Here is a 19,831-nt window from a genome sequence, read left to right as displayed (position 1 = left end):
TCTACTGTTAGTATGTAGGTAGAGAACCTGCCTTGAAAAGGTCAACATCGCCACCTACCGAACCGTTTGGGCTATGAATTCAACACACTATGAATCATATTTCCATTTTAGTGGATTAATTCACTTTTTGTTGTTGTTTATTGGGTTACTCAAGTAGTTTACTTCAGCACAATTTTAAGGAAGGTGTTCTGAGTTTTATTATTTTTAGCACTAAAAAGTAATTACAATGTGTAGTAAAAACCTCTGAATCTTTGTTGAATTGAAGTATAAAGTAGTACAACATTGAAATAGTCAAGCAAAGAACAAGTATCTTAAAATCACTACTAAATAAATCCACTTGGTCACCTTTGACCACTGTGATAGTAAAATGTATGGCCTGTGGGAATTACACAGTGCCTGTCAGGCTAAGCTCAGGGTGAAAAAGCCCTTTGTTATTACACCGTAACCCACGCCCACCGGAAGTACGTAGACTTTCCCCGCGAAAGCTCGGTTTCCAGGATACTGATTTCATTACTAAAGTTACAGAAGAAGCACCGGTAAGTACATTTATCTGCAAATATTGGAAAAGACACTAACTTAAAGTGTTCCTATGGACGTTTAATGTTCTGAATCTGCTCTTTAACTCAATATGAAGTTGTTTATTGACTGTTTTTACGTTGTAATGTAGAAATACAAATACATGTGAGTCAGTGAATCCAACATGGCGTGTTGTTGTCGATTCTATTAATCCTCAAAACTGTGCCATGGTGTAACCTTAGGCTCTTTTTATACAATAAACAACAACAGCAGTGTTAGCAGAAGTATTTGGACCCTTTACTTTAGGAAAAGTAGATATGAATGTCAAAATACTCTTGTTTCTAGTAGAAGTATTGCGATCAAGTTTATACTTCAGTACTGGTTGTGAAGAAAGATGTCCTTCATACGTGATTTATTATTATAAATAGTTATGTCATTATCAGATTTACACAGAAGAGGATCAGGGCCTGTGACTAAGAGTAGACACATATATTTGTTTCCAGAAAAGGCTTTTGTTATATATATGTTTCTGAGATTGAAGTCAGAATGCTGAGATTAGAGTCCAAACTTTTGTTATCTCCATCCCACAATTGTTTGTCATGTGGCCCTAATCCTCTTCCTTAAGATTTTACAGGAAAAGTTCTGATGCACAAATTAGAATAGAAGAATAGAATAGGGAGGGATGAAACCCTCTTTAATGGTCTCACATGCAGAGCACACAGCACACACAGTGAAATGTGTTCTCTGCTTTTAACCCATCCTAGTACCAGGAGTCTAGCACTAGGAGCAGTGGGCAGCTATTGTACAGCGCCCGGGGAGTGAGGGGGGAAGGGGGGTGTCCGGTGCCTTGCTCAAGGGGGGCAGGGCAGGAGGTGAACTGGGACCTCTCCAAGTAGCAGTCCACACTCCATATTTTAGGTCTGGTCGGGGACTTGAACCGGCGAAATTAATCACCTCATGAAGGAAAATTCTTCTGAAATGACCCAAATCTTTTACATGAATGTAGTGGAGTAAAATAAATAATTTACCTTTATCTTTAGTAGCATACAGCTAGTCAAATGGAGTAATATTTTGTATTTAGCTTTATAAAAGACCTGAGTACCTCGCCCACCACTCAGACCCCATGAGAGAAAGACCTTTAGGTTTCTGCTCGTTCACTCCTTTGTTTTCACGTGTGAGTACTCAGGGTGTGGTCGGTACCCCCTGCTGTTTATAAAGCACCTGAACGCACCATCAGTGATAACAGAGGAGAAACAGACCTCAGTCCCACGGGAGGACTCAACACCGAAACTATTCTCAACAGTTGTTTCTCTCTCCAGGGTTTTTAACTCTTCAGATAATCATGGAGAAGATAACAGAGAAGCTCCTGCTGGAGAAAGGCTCTCCAAAAGCCACCAAACTGGAGAAGATCAAGGCCCTGAAGTAAGTTTGTTTTGTTGACATGTCGTTACATTTGCACCGTTACTCTACCTATAAGATGCACTAGAATAGAAAACATAATGTATTTAATCGTACATTTCTCTACCTTTGTTTTAGCTTTGCAAACATTTCTGTCACACATGAATAAAGTACAAAGTACACAATACATTTGTGTTTTTTTGTTTACTTATACGGTAGAGGAACCCCACGTTTGACCCATATTGTAAAGTTAGTTTGGCTACACAGAATCGTCATTGCACTGAAGACCTAAACTCTCTTTCCCAAGGAGCAAAACATGTTTCCAACAAACAAAAGGGATGTTATTTCAAAGTTGAAATGTGCTGGTATTTGTATATTTATATTTGATATGTTAAGTTTTCTAGTGTATGCTGATTGCTTTGTGGTTATACATGCCCAAGAACTGTAGAAAAAAGCTATTTTTTAATGCAAAATCGTCCCCTTTTTCTTAAAGAATAATGTCTTGTTTGATGCATGGTCCTTGTTTAATAAGGGCTAATTAACTCACTTATTCACTCACGCAACATCACTGTTTTACTCACACTTGGATTAGGACTACTGTTTCTGATTTTTGTTTTCTTTGTACTATTTCTGATTTGATGTAAAGTGTCTTTGAGCACCAGGAAAAGCGCAATAAAATTAAATGTATGTTAAGACCATTTTATTAACTTTTTAGTACCCTTTTAGGACCTTGTTAAGACCTTTTTAAGACTTATTAAAGACCTTGTTAAAAAGCGCTATAAAATTAAATGTATTATTATTATTGTTAATTATAATTAAACAAAGTTTGGTTTCTGACTGACTTTCTTCTCCCCAGCCTCTCTAAGCTGACTCTGAAACTGGAGGATCTCCCGGTGCCTCTTCTCTCCCGTCTTTCTTCCCTGGAGCGCTGGGATCTCTCTGGGAACCGACTGGAGGAGTTTCCCCGCCGCCTGGAGCTTCCTGCGCTCAGACACCTGGATCTGAGCGACAACCAGATGGAGGACGTGACGTCTCTGGAGGCTCTGAGCGGCCTGGAGGAGCTGAAGCTGGAGGACAACCTCTACATCACCGTGAGTGCAGGAGGATATCTCTGTGTTTGATAAGATAAGAAGCACTTTATTGATCCCAATTTGGGAAATGTTTGCGTTGCAGCAGCATGAAAAGACAAGTCTAAGTCAACTTTATTGTCAATCTTTCAGTTTGTGTGTACAGACAGAGAGATCGAAATACCGTTTCCCACAATCCAGAATACAAAAATATGTATAAACCAGTGGTGAACCGTCAGGGCCTTCAAGGTATTCAGAGAAGATCTTCTGTGAAGGCCATCATGAAGCAGTGATCGGGATCAATAAAGAACTTCTGATTTAGCCTTACATTGAGAAACAGAAAATATAGAATTGATTATTTTAGCTAAACGTTTACATTGTCGGGAAGCGCTGCGCCTACGTCTACAAGGCCAAGAAGTGAGCGCTCACACACACACACACACCTGAGCAGTCGGTCACATGACTTCAGTCTGACTCGTTTGTCGTGAGTCGTCATTTCTTAACGCGTACTCTCCATGCCTACGTTTCCCACAATGCAACAGTGCAATGACGATCAGACGGGGGTCAGTGATGATAAGTAAAAGGTCTGATTTCCCACAATCCCCTCTGCCGGCCTCAGCTCCCAGCATGCTCTAGTGCTGCATGATGGTCCCAGCAGCTGCTGAGACAGGAAGTGACATCACAAACAGGATGTGACATCACAGCGAGTCTGTACAGAGATCCTGCAGGCGCCCAGTGATTATGTCATCCAACAGAACCAATCAGCACGCAGCGAGAGGCCGGGAGGGGGGGTGGGGCATGATCTCCAGTTTTCAACCTGAGACCCCCAGACTGTCACTCAAAATACACCTGAGAGAGGAGAGGTGTGCAAAACAGGAAACACTAACAACCAGTTTTGAGAATAATTTGTTTAATCTTTTGGTTATTTTTGGTGTTGCCATAATGCCAAAAAGGGACAAATATTCGTTTTTAACATTTTTTTTTAAACAAACTACCAGATTTATTTTGAGACACGTTTTCTAAATGTGTGTTTTTTTGGCGTGATCCGAAAAGTGATATACAACATTTTTAATCAGTTCATATTTTATTTTGAAAGGACGCCCATGTTCAAATATATAAATGAGAACCTGAATGTCTTCTTATAGAAAAGTTTTCATGAGATACTGGGTTTTAGTAAAATAGCTTCTGGTTTCTACTTGGATTTCTGAGGTAGCAAATAGTGTGTGTGTTCTGTGTGTGTGTCTGTCTGTATGTGTGTCTGTCTGTGTGTGTGTCTCTGTGTGTGTGTCTCTGTGTGTCTGTCTGTCTGTGTGTGTGTGTATGTGTGTCTGTCTGTGTATGTCTGTGTGTGGGTGTATGTGTGTGTGTCTCTGTGTGTCTGTCTGTCTAATGAGCTGTGAATGACTCGTATGTAAAGAGCTCTGAGGGGTCAAACAGACCTGATAGAGAGATATATAAGTACAGTCCTTTTACCTTTCTTGTGTTTGATTGAGTGTTATCTTTCCTCCCCAGGTGAGTGATAACCACAAGCTGATGGTGTTGCTTCCCAAACTCAGGATGTATAACGGGAAAGACGTCACGTCCTCCGCTAACCACCTGCGCTTCGTCTACAGTGCGAACCTCCAGACACGGGTACCACTATACTTCCTCTTATTATGGGATTGAAAGAGTATTCTGTCTGTAAACCATTGTTATACTTTCTACTCAACGTCTCTAACTGTGTCTCTGTTTGTCGCGTAATTTTTTTTAATTGATCTATTCATATCTTACACGTTTCCCACAATCCAGAATACAAAAATATATAAAAATATGTATATACCAGTGGTGAACCGTCAGGGCCTTCAAGGTGTTCAGAGAAGATCTTCTGTGAAGGCCATCATGAAGCAGTGATTGGGATCAATAAAGAACTTCTGATTTAGCCTCACATTGAGAAACAGAAAATATAGAATTGATTATTTTAGCTAAACAACGTTTACATTGTCGGGAAGCGCCTACGTCTACAAGGCCAAGAAGTGAGCGCTCACACACACACACACACACCTGAGCAGTCGGTCACATGACTTCAGTCTGACTCGTTTGTCGTGAGTCGTCATTTCTTAATGCGTACTCCCACATGTTTCCCACAATGCAACAGTGCAATGTGGATTAATGTGCACTGTCCTTTAAATAAATAAATAAACAAACAAACAAACAATGACGATCAGACGGGGGTCAGTGATGATAAGTAAAAGGTCTGATTTCCCACAATCCCCTCTGCCGGCCTCAGCTCCCAGCATGCTCTAGTGCTGCATGATGGTCCCAGCAGCTGCTGAGACAGGAAGTGACATCACAAACAGGATGTGACATCACAGCGAGTTTGTACAGAGATCCTGCAGGCGCCCAGTGATTATGTCATCCAACAGAACCAATCAGCACGCAGCGAGAGGCCGGGAGGGGGGGTGGGGCATGATCTCCAGTTTTCAACCTGAGACCCCCAGACTGTCACTCAAAATACACCTGAGAGAGGAGAGGTGTGCAAAACAGGAAACACTAACAACCAGTTTTTTGGTTGTTAGTTGGTGAATCCAACATGGCGTGTTGTTGTCCAACATATTTATCCTCAATACTTCCTCTTATTTTTGCCGCTGCTTTTAATTGATCTATTCATATCTTACACGGCACTGTAACTTTTATTCATGTTTTTTTTGTAATGTTTATTTTATTATCTTTAGCACACACACACACAGGTAACACACACCACACACACACACACACACCTATAGCTGCAGGAACACACAGGTAACACACACACACATGACACACACACAGGTCACTCACACTCACACACACTTTTTAATGACTGTTTTTAAATGCCTTTTTATATATAAATGTATTTATTAGGATAAACCCCCGACAAAAGCAACATCTTACAGACATACATGAACAAAATAACAGAAAGCAAAGCATGACAAACCACGTACAGTCTGTTAAGTCAAATTCATGAAGTAATACATACAATCATTACAATGTGATAGACTGTAGTGTCTAATGGCGCATTTCCACTACACGGTCGGCCTCGGCCACACTCGGTACGGCTCGGTACGGCTTGGCCGCGTTGGGCCTTAACAGGGCCGACTCACTTCATGCTGCGCTTCCATTACAGTTTAGGAACTGGGGTAGTTACTATAGTAACGCAGTGTAGGCGGCGCCGTGACGTCATCTTCAATGAGAAATCCAGAAAAACAACACAGCCGTTAGCTGTTAGCACTCAGAGCTCACAGCTCCTTATATCTGTTCAGAAACTCGACAAAGTTAAACAAGTACAAACCACAGACTGCCTGTGTCATGGTGAATACAGTCGCTGCTTTATTTATGTCTGTATAGGCCGTTGTTGTGAGTGTGGACGGTCGGGGCATATACTGCGTTAGCTTAGCCAATCTCCATCTAGAAAAACACGCATTTTAAAAGGTTTTTCGCCTGCCGTCTGTCTGCAGACTTGACAAAGCATTAATTCATGGTTTTTACTAACCGGTATCAGTATGTTGTTACTTCGGCATCATTTTGAAACGTGTATTACAATTAAATCACGGTCAAATATGTCCATCTTGTTGTAGTTCTAGCCCTCTTGCCAGCGCTCCTCTCTCTAGTTTAGCATACTCAGCCCGACTCAGCCCTGTTTGTTGGCCCCGATAGAACCACAATTTTCTAGGGCCAGAAAAGAGGTGAAAAAGTGGCCCCGCGCCGTGCCGCGCCGGTAATTGGCCTAGTGGAAGCACAACCAAAAAAGGGGACGGCACGACACGGCACGCTTAAAGCGAGCTCCGCGCTGCAGTGGAACTGCGCCATAATAGATCATCAATAACAAGAGCAGCTGAAAGTGAGATGATAATGCTGAAACAAACCCAATGATGCATTTTCTGTAAAGCCCTTTGATTTGCCTTGTGTTGAAAGATGTTGTATAAATAAACTTGCCTTGCCTATAGGATGTAACGACGGCTCTGTCTGTAAACCAGTGTTATACTTTCTAAGTCTCTAAAAGCGTCTCTGCTCTTGATTTATTCCAGATCATTGCAGTTTGGGAGAAGCACTTTAGTCTCCCGGACCCCGTCACGGCGGAGAAACTGTCGGCTCTGAGGAAAGACTTTGTGATCGCAGCCAGTCAGCAAGTTCGATTCGGACCCAGCTCCGTCAGCGACTTCACCAAGTGGAGGGTAAGATCTGGAGGGTGGAGACATGGTACCGTGTGTTCTGTCTTTGGGCTTTTTTTTTATTAACGTTGTGTCTTCAGGTGGAGATCATGGCGAAGGAGTATCTGATCTCTCTGACTGAACCAAAGAAAGAACCGGAGATTCAAGATTCTCCTGAACCCAAAGAGACTCAAGTAAGCGTTCAACACGCCCTCCAGTGATCCTCCCGGGCCCTTTCTCTTTTCTCTAATTCCCCTCCTCGACTCCCTCCTCCGCTCGCATCTCCTGTGGGCGGGACTAAGACACGAGGATAGGAGTCGAGGAGGAGAGAGGAGGGGAAGCAGCAGGCGGTTAGAGAAATGAGAAATCCTCTCCTCTGAGCGGTCATTTTAAAGAGACGTCAGTTAATGATGACAGGAGGCACAGCAGCCCTCTTAAAACACGTTGCTGTCAAAAGAGATGATTTCCACCGCAGGCCTCGCTCGACTTAGTACGGTTTTGTTAGGCCTTGTTAGGGCCGGCTCACTTCATGCTGCGCTTCCATTACAGTTTAGGAACTGGGGTAGTATCTATAGTAACGCAGTGTAGGCGGCGCCGTGACGTCATCTTCAATGAGCACCCCAGAAAAACAACACAGCCGTTAGCTGTTAGCACTCAGAGCTCACAGCTCCTCATATATGTTCAGAAACTAGACACAAGTTAAACAAGTACACACCACAGACTGCCTGTGTCATGGTGAATACAGTCGCTGGTTTATTTATGTCTGTAGGCCCTTGTTGTGAGTGTGGACGGTCGGAGCATATACTGCGTTAGCTTAGCCGATCTCCATTTAGAACACACGCATTTTAAAAGGTTTTTCGCCTGCCGTCTGTCTGCAGACTTGTCAAAGCATTAATTCATGGTTTTTACTAACCGGTATCAGTATGTTGTTACTTCGGCATCATTTTGAAACGTGTATTACAATTAAATCACCGTCAAATATGTCTTGTTGCAGCGATTCTCTCTCTAGTTTAGCAAACTCAGCCCGACTCAGCCCTGTTTGTTGGCCCCGATAGAACCACGATTTTGTCGGGCCAGAAAAAAGGTGAAAAAGTAGCCCCGGGCCGCAACTAGGCCTAGTGGAAACGCAACCAAAAACGGGCCCGACACGGCACGCTTAAACCGCGCTCCGCGCCATGGTGGAAATGCGCCATAAGATGTTTTGTAAAGAATAATTTGTGGAGTTGTTTTAAACTTTGTGTATTTCCTTTCCTCAGGTTGTCCCAGTGACCTCCACCAAGAGGAAACAGCTTCCCTCTGAGAGGATCAGTCTGACGCCTCGTAAGAAACTACGACACTCAGATCTCCCAGAATCCCCGGCTGAAAGCAGTCCTCGTAAAGCCAACCGTAAAGTACAGATGCTAACGGAGAGTAGCATCTCAGTGAGGATGAGCCCCCGAAAGAAGAACCAGCCTCCCCCAAATCTCACCCCCGTCAGAGGAGCAACGACCCCCAGCAGAGGAGCCAAAGTTCAGCCAATCAGAGAGGAGGAAGTGGAGGTGATTAAACAGAAGAAGAAAAAAGAGGAGCTGCAGAAAGAAGATGTGATGTCATCATTTAAGAGCTGCGGAAACACACAGGTAACACACACACACACACACACACACACACACACACACACACAGAGACACAGTTCACACACACACACACACACACAGACACAGGTGTCACACACACACACACACACACACACACACACACACACAGAGACACAGGTCACACACACACAGAGACACAGGTCACACACACACAGGTGTCACACACACACACACACACACACAGACACACACAGAGACACAGGACACACACACACACACACAGAGACACAGGTCACACACACACACACAGAGACACAGGTGTCACACACACACACACACACACACACACACAGGTAACACACACACACACCTAGAGCTGCAGGAACACACAGGTAACACACACACACACACACGGAGACACAGGTCACACACACACAGAGACACAGGTCACACACACACAGGTGTCAGACACACACAGACACACACACACACACACACACAGAGACACAGGACACACACACACACACACAGAGACACAGGTGTCACACACACACACACACACAGAGACACAGGTCACACACACACAGGTGTCACACACACACACACACACACACAGACACAGACACACACACAGAGACACAGGTCACACACACACACACACACACAGAGACACAGGTCACACACACACACACACACACAGAGACACAGGTCACACACAGAGACACAGGTGTCACACACACACACACACACACACACACACACACACACACACACAGAGACACAGGTCACACACACACACAGACACAGGTGTGTCACACACACACACACACACACACACAGTCTACAGTCTGCCATACCTTTGGTTGTTTTGAATGTCCTTTTTTTTGCCAAGATTCTCTCGTAACTTGTTAACTCTGGTGCTCCTTGAGGACAAATCCTATCTGTTATTAAAACAATATGTCCATCTTCTCATTCTCTCCTCCTCTCCATCTTCCTCCTCCTCTTCCTCTCCTCCTCTCCCTCAGCCGGTGTCTCTGAAGCCTCTCCATGTTCTCCAGTGTCACAGTAAGCAGGACAGCAGAGAGGATTTCTCCACTCAGCTGTGGGCCTGTGCCTTTGAGCCTCAGTCAGAAACAGGTACATCCTCCAGAAACAAGGCCGATTTAAATAACACTTTACATTTGTACTGGTAGTAGCAGAGGGGGAAAGCAACTACGTGCATTTACTAAAGTACTGCTGATTATACTTGACCTGTTAAACCCGCAGCCCCCGGTACAGGGGGCTGCGGGTTTAACAGGTCAAGTATAATAAGCTGCGGGTTTTCTTTTCACGAAACTGTGTCTCAGGGCTTCTTAACATTTAAAAACCTATGAATGTGTCATACCCACTTAACGGGAAGAAACTCAGCTAACTGACGATACGAACCATTTTTACCGAAACAAAGCACAAGTCTAAATGAGCCCTGAGCGAAAAAATGCTAACACACTTAGCACAGAACTCACGTTAAAATACCCATATTACTTATCGGATCTGCACAAACAAGATATCGATTAGCAAGCTGAGATTCCACAGATTCTACAGGTATTAGTATCATCACTGTACGATCATAACTCAGACTTCACAACACGTAGCATTACGGAGGAAACACGGCAATATGTCTTACCTTCTGCTGTTTTCTGATCAAAAGTTGTCTTCAATGGCATTAAAACGATAAAAACGCTGCTGAAGGTTAATCCAATGTGTCTCTCACTTTGAAATGATTTCTGATAATCCATCAGCAATAAACCTAGTTTTCAGATTTCAGAGCGTAAGATAGCTTTCGACTGCGTGCGCATAGCTTTCACTTCTCAATGGTAACGTGTGTGTGTGTATGGACCTTTCCCTTCGATTCTATTGGCTCTAACGGTTCAAAAGAGATGTCAATCATCAAAATCGACCAATGGGTTCCAGAGAAACGGCAAATACACCCATTTCCACCCAAATGACCCCAAAGGTGTTTGTTTGTTGCTAAATCTCTCTAAAAAGGTCAAATTTCACTTGTTTTGCATCAATCTTGATTCAGGGTACTTGTTATATGTTATAGTTTGGATTCCTAAAGCTTTTAGTCTACTATCCCATCATTCAAGGGTGGTTTTCACTATAAGTAATGTTTTTCTTTTGGACGGACATTTACATTTTTTTAACTATGTTTTACTTTAAAATAAAAACGTCTATATTGATTCTGACTTTTCTACATCCAACTCACAGGTTTATCATTGCTTTGAGAAAAAAGATTATTAATTTACCCCTTTTAGAACGGAAGATATGGTCATTTGTTCTGGGAATGTCATTTTCTTCTGAAAAACAGGCTCGGGGCTTAACAGGTTAAACATTTCCAAATGGGCTGTCACATGGGCTATTCCTGTTTAATGCTACCTTATCTACTTAACTGTAGCTACTTTTTATCTAATAATGTTGCATTTTTCTGCAGAATATTCATATTAAATTAAATGAAACATCATAAACTCACTCTGTCTTTATGTCCAGGCTCTGGAGGTCGTCTGGTGGCGACGTGCGGAGGAGATTCTCTCTGTGTGATCGACTGTGAGACCGGGATGGTGATGAAGAAATACAAAGTCTCTGGAGAGGTTAGTGCAGCTCTCTAAGAACATCTGATTATAGAACAAAGGACCCTCTGATGTATTGAGGTGTGTCCTTAATGTCTGCAGAAACTGAATTATTCCGCTCTCCAGGAGTTCTTCTCTCTTATTAAACTTGATAAATGAAATCTCTGCTGATTTAAAGTGGACCTATCATGCTATATTTAGGCAATAGCATAGGTCTCAGATATATACAAATATATAAAAAACATGTCTATGAAGTGTTTTGCTCAAAATACCAAACAGATCACCCATTCTAGCCATGCCTCATATCCCTCTATTTCACTTCCTGTTTCAAAAGTGCTGATTTGGGGTATAAAGCTTTAAATAAATAAAAAAAAATTAAAAAGGAGGGGTCTGAGCTCATGCGGGACCCGGCAGCTACTGTCTAAACTAAATACTGCCGTGATGAAACGCCATATCATGGATTATCAAGGATTATTTCTGAAACAGTATGGAGCTCAAAGGCTTTCTCTCTTGCCGGTTATACCACAAGGTGAGTTCCTTTTTATTTCCTGCTTCTTCACACACATGCTCTCCAGTACAGGTTAGCTCTGAGTGTTAGCGATGCTAATGTAAACACCGACCATATTACGTCCAAAACAGTCGGGCATTGTTTCTGATAGCAACGTTTCTGATAGGGCCGTGGGTCCACATTTCAGATATTACGTCATCAAATCAAATCAAATCAAGTTTTATTTATATAGCACATTTAAAAGCGATTTTTGGTCGAGCCAAAGTGCTGTACATGTAATAAAAACACATTACTGCAATCACATTAAAATACAATAATTTACAACAGAGATATAAAAAACAAAAACACAGGGTATAGTCCGGTGTCATGCTCCGCTCTGACTAGAAGGCCAGAGAGAAGAAGTGTGTCCGCGGGTTTTGAGCCTGGTCTTAGGCACTACCAGCAGCAGCTGGTCAGCAGACCTTAAAGCTCTTGTTGGGGTGTAGCGCTGGAGGAGTTCAGCTATATAGGCCGGAGCCAGCCCATTTAGTGCTTTAAAAACAAATAAAAGGATTTTAAAATCAATTCTGAACCGAACTGGAAGCCACTGCAGTGAGGCCAGAATTGGGGTGATGTGGTCACGCTTTTTGTGGCCAGTCAGAAGACGTGCAGCTGCGTTTTGGACTAGCTGCAGGTGTTTTAATTGAGGCCTGGTCCATACCCACATACAGAGCGTTGCGATAGTCCAATCTCGAGGTTACAAAGGCGTTCATATCGGACGCAAATCTGGATCAGCTCCGTTGTTCCCCGTTTTTAGAGATTTGGGTACAGAGGAAAAGAGAGAGGGTTTTATTTTCTGACGCTGCGTGAGTTCCCCGACACACCGGGGACACATATTTATGTATAAAATACATCAAAAAGTGCATTTTGCATGATAGGTCCCCTTTAATGAGTAGAGCTGCTCCATTTAAAAAAATAAATAAAACTGAACTTGCAGTTTTATTTTTGCTGCAATTTACTGAATGATGGGCCAAATTCAAGTTGATTTTAAAGTAAATGAGGCTGAATTTGAAAGCAAAACGATGCGGCCATCTTAGTTATTTAACTGTGGGAAACCAGAATCGTGATAAATATTTAATTAATTGTGCAACCCTAGTTTTTTTTCATCATACGTTTATATATTTTCCAAAAAGTCTTTAATGTGAATACCCTAACTTGCAAAGTAACTACTGTAAAAAAATAGGCTGCAGGACTTCACTATAATGATTGTTGTTATTTGATATATCCAGGAGTTCTTCTCTCTGGCCTGGTCCACGGTGCTGATGACCCGTGGGGGGGGGCGCTCCTCGGCTCAGCCCTGCAACGTGCTGGCAGCGGGGGGGAAGAGAGGTCTGGTGAAACTCATCCATCCCAGAAACAACGTGGCGTTCGGAGAGTTCAGAGCCAGCAGGAAGTCTCTGTCCGTGCTGTGCTTCAACCACAGGCAGGGCAACTTCCTGTTCAGTGAGTACACCACCTTTAATACCACAGAAGAAGAAGCTCTGTGTGTGTTTTGAGGGACGGTCCATTAAATTGCAATATACTAATTAATTAACAGTCACCCATTACTTTATAACCATTTTAATATTGGAAAAATTAGGACGTTCTTTGTGTAAAAGTAAATTTACTTTGGATAAAAGCGTCTAACAAGTAATGTAAAAGTATCATTTCTAACTGGTTTTACTTATTTTAGTACGACCATTTTCTGCCACTTTTACACTCCTACACTTCATTAATTTAACACTCATATCTACTAGTAACTTTTTATATTAATAACACGTCTTAATATACTTAATATACACTTTATTCACGCATCATATTAATTGTTTTCCACTTGTTTCAATTTGGAAACCACTGCTTTACATTGTGATTGTAGAAATTCAGTTTTTTGTTTGTGTTCTTGAATGCATCTTGTTGTTCCTCTCGCAGCGGGATCGTACGATAACAAGATCGTGATGTGGGACATCGGGGGGCTCGACAGCCAGTACAACTACAAAGTCATGTGAGTATTTAAACTCCTTTCTCTCCATATGTCTACAAATCAATCTTAAGAAATCCTTTCCTAAGCACTAAGGACATTTTGAACAGACGAGGAGGACATTTTGAACAGATGTGGAGGACATTTTGAACAGACGAGGAGGACATTTTGAACAGACGAGGAGGACATTTTGAACAGACGAGGAGGACATTTTGAACACATGAGGAGGACATTTTGAACAGACGAGGAGGACATTTTGAACAGACGAGGAGGACATTTTGAACAGATGTGGAGGACATTTTGAACAGACGAGGAGGACATTTTGAACAGACGAGGAGGACATTTTGAACAGACGAGGAGGACATTTTGAACACATGAGGAGGACATTTTGAACACATGAGGAGGACATTTTGAACAGACGAGGAGGACATTTTGAACACATGAGGAGGACATTTTGAACAGACGAGGAGGACATTTTGAACAGACGAGGAGGACATTTTGAACAGACGAGGAGGACATTTTGAACACATGAGGAGGACATTTTGAACAGACGAGGAGGACTTATTTCTTGTAGTTTTTGCTGGGGTTTATTGGTTCTAATCAAACATGTTAATAAATGTCATATTTGGGGCTTTTTAAAATGTACATATTCAATAAGTGGATTCTTTAAATGTATTCTGACGCCATTTTTTTAACTTTGTTTTCATGCAGTCAGCTGCTGGTGCTGGAGGTCAGCTCCCCCCCCCTTCACCTCTGCCTCCCCCCCTCCTCCCCCTCCTCCCAGCTGCTGACGGCCTGTGAGGACGGGCTCTACTTCTACAAAACACAGCTGGAGACCAAGAGCTCCAACAAGAGGTACACCTGCAATACAGAGCTAGAACCACACAGACAGAGCCAGAACCGCACCAATAGAGCTAGAACCACACAGATAGAGCTAGAACCGCACCAATAGAGCTAGAACCACACAAATAGAGCTAGAGCTGCATCAATATAGGTAGAACCGCACCAACAGGAACAAAATGATAATCGGTATTCCTTTATTTTAGCGTCAAAACACTTTTATTAGTTGCATTTTCACATTTACATAAACAGAGTAATGCTCGTACTAATGTTGTTCTACATTTCTGCTAATTTAAAAACTAGGGCTGCACCATATTTGTAAAAAAAATGATATTTATAGTATAATACACATTACATGACATGTTACTGTGTGACATGCTTTTATCCAAAGCGACTTACATACTCAATACTGTGGGCAATCCCCACAGGAGCAATTTGGGGTGAAGTGTCTTCAGGGACACAACGACATGCTGACTGCAGTGGGGTTTGAACCTGTGCCCCCCTGATCCCAACACCAACGCACTAGCCCACTGCGCCACACGCCTCCCTAGCAGAATTATATTGAATTATGGACCAAACACCGTCTTATTTGAGTCAATCTTAGTTATTTAATTGTGTGAAGCCCAAACCGTGATACATTTTGTATTAATTTTGCAGCCCTAGTTTATCCTTTTCTTTTATATGCTCTCAGAACATCAACTTCCAAAACTGCTTTTATGTTAATATCATCATTTGTGAAGTAATTAGTAACTAACACTGTACAAAGTAAAATATTTCCCTTTTTTGCGCCAAACTTTTTCTGCTACAATAAATGATTTGTTTCATTAGATAATGCATAAAACATAATTTAATGTAATATATGGTGTGTTGTTTCTCAGTCGCTCAAAAGAGATGGAGATCACGTTCCCTGTTTATAAAAAGGAGGACAAGGATCACGATTATCACACCGTGGACGGACTCAGCTTCCTCACGGACGACATCGTGGGTAAGAGACGCTCTTTACTTACTTGTTGTTTGGTACCACATTTTAATTTGACTTGAATACTATATTTGATACACGTCATACTTCTACGTCCAAGTAATATATTAAATGTTTTGAAATGTTCTCACTAATCAGTACTTTACTACCTACTTTATTGCTACCACTTGATGGCGCTATAGATCATTTTTGTTAGCACATATTTCATAAGGCTCTCAATAGGGCTGTGCGATTATGGCAAAAATCATAATCACGATTATTTTGGGTCAATAATTGATATCACTATTATTAAATACGATTATTCATTGACTTTGAAAACATCCATTTATTGAACTTTAAAACAAATACAAATAATAATTTGAACAGTATCTTTTTAACTGTTGATTACCCTGAACGTATAATTCAACTGAAAAACCAATACAAAAATAAATAAAATAAATGATACATTTAAATAAATAATATCAAAATAATAAATACCAATAAACAAGATCAACAAATATTTTGGAGCGCACTTCAACAAGCTACTAAACATATATAAATATGATAAATACAAATAAATTAGACTAAAATTAATTAGTCACAACCAAGCAAAGCAAAATAATCGTTTTTTTCGATTATGTTGTTTTCGTAATTGTGGCAGGCCAAAATCGTAATTGCGATTAAAATACGATTAATTGCACAGCCCTAGCTCTCAATGGACATTAGTGTATCCAACCATGTATTAAATATTAAAAACCCAATTCTTAACATGTTTTTGCTGGTAGAAAAATAAATACATTGATCAAATAAAATAAAATTGAACTAATTGGAGTTCAAATACAATAACATTTAATACAATTGAAACAAGTTACACTAAATATATCCACATTTCACTACAATATACTGCAAAAATAAATATAGTAGTGTAATAATATCAATATAGGCATCGTTTAAAACCTGGTTCTTGATGGAATTGTACAGTAATAATGCTAAAATGGTATAAATATCTGTTCATTCCTCCTCCTCCTCCTCCTCTTCCTCCTCCTCCTCCTCAGCTTCTAAGAACTTTCTCCACAGCAGTATCTATCTGTGGAGTTTGAGCAGAACGACGGCCCAGCGACCCGATAAGAAGAGCCTGAGTGTGAGTGCTGTGGTTCTGATGGAGCTGCAGTGGACCAGCACTGAGGTTCCTTACCTGGCTCTGAACACCTGTCCAGGTGAGTCATCTCTTCATCTCATCTTCACCCTAACCCTTCATCATCATCAAGCATCATAAGGCATTATGTACCTTTTCATAGCAAGCATCAGCTTTATTACCTGTTGACACGTAACAGGAATTTGATTTGGTGTTGTGGTGCAAACATAACATTAAAAACACAGATAGCAAATTATTTAAAGAAAACGATAGTAACATTTAAAAATACAGTAAAAAACTATAATGCTTTACGTGTGTGTGTGTCAACATCTCTCTCTTCTCTTCTCTTCCCTCTCTCTTTCTCTTTCTCTTTCTCTCCCTCTCCCTCTCCCTCTCTCTCTCTCTCTCTCTCTCTCTCTCTCTCTCTCTCTCTCTCTCTCTTCTCTCTCTTCTCTCTTCTCTCTTCTCTCTTCTCTCTTCTCTCTTCTCTCTCTTCTCTCGCTCTCTCTCTCTGCAGGTCGAGGATACATAGTGTGTGGAGATGATAAAGGCCGGCTGTGGACGTACCACATCACCAACCTGCAGAAGAACAACTTCCAGAGCGGGAAACCCATCCAACCCACACAGGTATTCATCTGCTCCGAATCCAACTCTACAACTGTGATCAATAAAACATAGTTAATATAATATACTAGTGTACGTGTTACACATATGATGTTAGGTGTGACACATTTTTCTCTATGTATCTACCTTACTAAAAAAGTGACTTAAAGTTCGTACTGAGAGGATTGACCGGAGCACAGAGGATGCTTCAGGCTGACTTTAGTGAATCACGGGACCCTGTTTCTCCCATTAGATGTGGACATATGCACACATTAAGACACAACAATCAATATATACAAAATAACAGTCAGTTCAATATCTTTGAGAAATGTACATTAGTGCCAGAACCAGTCTGCTCTGACAGTGGAATCTATCAGTCAATGTTTATTTATATAGCCCAATGTTACATTTGTCTCAGTGGACTTTACAGTTTGTACAGAATATGAATACGACACCCTCTGTCCTTGGACCCTCACATCGGGCAAGGAAAAAACTTCCAAAGAAACCCCACAGTTAACGGGGAAAAAACCTCGAGGAGAAACAGAGGAGAATCCCTCTCTGAGAACGGACAGACGTGCAATAGATGCCGTGTGTAAATTCAAAAGATAATACATTTACAACGTAGGTAGTCCAAATGCTTGAAAATGCATGTGTCTATAAATAAGAACAAGATGGATCCTGTGGGAGCCAATGAATGAACTTCCTCCTTATGAAAACATGTTTTTGCATTACAGGTGTTGGATTGGCCGTCCCCGATGAGGAAGGGCCTCGGGGGGGTGGAGGGTCCCTCCATCAACAGCGTAGCGATGGATCCTGAACTCCAGTACCTGGTGGCCCTCAGCGACAAAAACATGGTGATCGTTTGGAAGAGAGCGGAGAATTTGAGGAAATGCTGAGTTTCATTTGTAAGAAAAAATGATCAGACTGTACCACACCATGTTGGTATTTGTTGTTTCTCATCACAACAACATGACTATCTGTTTGTCGAAGATACTTCTCCATCATTTGTGATCGTTTGGAAGAGAGAGGAGGCATCATGAGGAAATGCGGAGTTTCATTTGTAAGAAAAACTGATGTGTACCACACCATGTTGGTATTTGTTTGGGTTGTTTCTCATCACGAAAACTTGACTATCTGTTTGTCTTAAGATCATTCTCCATCATTTGTTCGGGGAAAGTTACCCTTATGTTGACGCCATGGGGAAAAGTGTCATAGCTATTGTTGGCCAGACAGATTTAAGGAACAACATGGTGATCGTTTGGAAGAGAGAGGAGGCATCATGAGGAAATCCTGAGTTTCATTTGTAAGAGAAACTGATGAAAAACTGATGACACCATGTTGGTATTTTTGAGGTATTTGTTGTTTTTCATCACAACAACATGACTATCTGTCGGTCGAAGATATCTCTCCATCATTTGTTCGGGGAAAGTTACCTTTATGTTGATGCCACAGGGAAAAGTGTCGTAGCTATTGTTGGCCGGACAGATTTAAGGAATCCAAAACCTGTTTTTTAAAACAAAGTATAACGTAAAATTGAGCAGTTTCAATTCTGTAGAACTTTATACTGATTTACATAAAAGATGGTGCTGTTGTGAACAGTAGCTAAGGGTAGAGAATTGTCCTAGTTGCTGTGTGACACGTCGTTCTCTGTTATTGGACGTAGTTATGAGTTGTTATTATTAGAGTCAAGATTTAAAGGCTCTGTTGTCATTTGCACAATAGCTAAAGCGTACCTACAATTTTTTTCCAGAAACGATAGAAGGCTTAAGAACAGACTGCTTTAACAAATGCAACATACTTAAGACTTAGAAGTAAACAAATGGTGACATAAACATGAAAGCATATAGCATGTGCATCATGTTCACAAATGACAGGTTAATTACTAATTGTGTTAACATTTGAAGAAGACAAAACAATGTTATTTAAGTCTACATTATCGGCTTTAAGCATCTCGTTTTACATTTAGATCTTTTCAATTTAGTTTCTGGTTTTATTTGAGTATTTGTTACATGTCACGATTTGTGTATTTAGTGAAGTAATTTGTACTGAAGTTAAAAGCCACTGAGAAGTATTTGTGTCCAGGAGCACAAATGTAATAAAAGCTCATGCAGTCGAATGAAACAATGATCAGACATGTGTCAGGATTTGGTACAGTGTGAATTAACCTTGACTGTGTTTCTAACCCTAACCTTACAGTTTTTCTACTGTAACTGCTTTTTCTATTTTCACATGTTGTGAAGTTGTACAATGGATTTTTTTAATAAAACAATTCTGCATTTAAAAGAATCTGGTTTCATTCTTGTGTTGTTGGATTAAAGGACAAACAAAAAAGGTATTGACAATATTTGGTCAAAATGTGACCAACCAAAGCCTAAAGTACAGAAAGTACAATCACTCAATCTCCATAGTGGCCTATTTCAGAATAATATTTACGATTAAAAGATGTTAAGATTCTTTGCAC

General features: G+C 41.1%; 1 protein-coding gene across 1 annotated transcript; it reads left to right on the top strand.

Moving 5' to 3' along the window:
- Nucleotides 1-478: 478 nt before the first annotated feature.
- LOC117490187 (leucine-rich repeat and WD repeat-containing protein 1-like) lies at nt 479-19,639 on the top strand. The gene is made up of 16 exons (XM_034139802.1): nt 479-536; nt 1,836-1,938; nt 2,771-3,005; nt 4,494-4,613; nt 7,025-7,171; nt 7,249-7,341; nt 8,404-8,766; nt 9,750-9,861; nt 11,251-11,351; nt 13,107-13,320; nt 13,786-13,858; nt 14,546-14,689; nt 15,553-15,659; nt 16,688-16,849; nt 17,285-17,394; nt 18,105-19,639. Exons 2-16 carry the CDS (start codon nt 1,859-1,861, stop codon nt 18,264-18,266), a joined length of 2,223 nt encoding a protein of 740 aa, XP_033995693.1. The 5' UTR covers nt 479-536; nt 1,836-1,858; the 3' UTR covers nt 18,267-19,639.
- The last annotated feature ends 192 nt before the right edge of the window (nt 19,640-19,831 follow it).

Source organism: Trematomus bernacchii, unplaced genomic scaffold (assembly GCF_902827165.1).
Source record: "Trematomus bernacchii unplaced genomic scaffold, fTreBer1.1, whole genome shotgun sequence".
NCBI lineage: Eukaryota > Metazoa > Chordata > Actinopteri > Perciformes > Nototheniidae > Trematomus > Trematomus bernacchii.
This window is presented reverse-complemented; position numbering and strand designations above follow the sequence as displayed.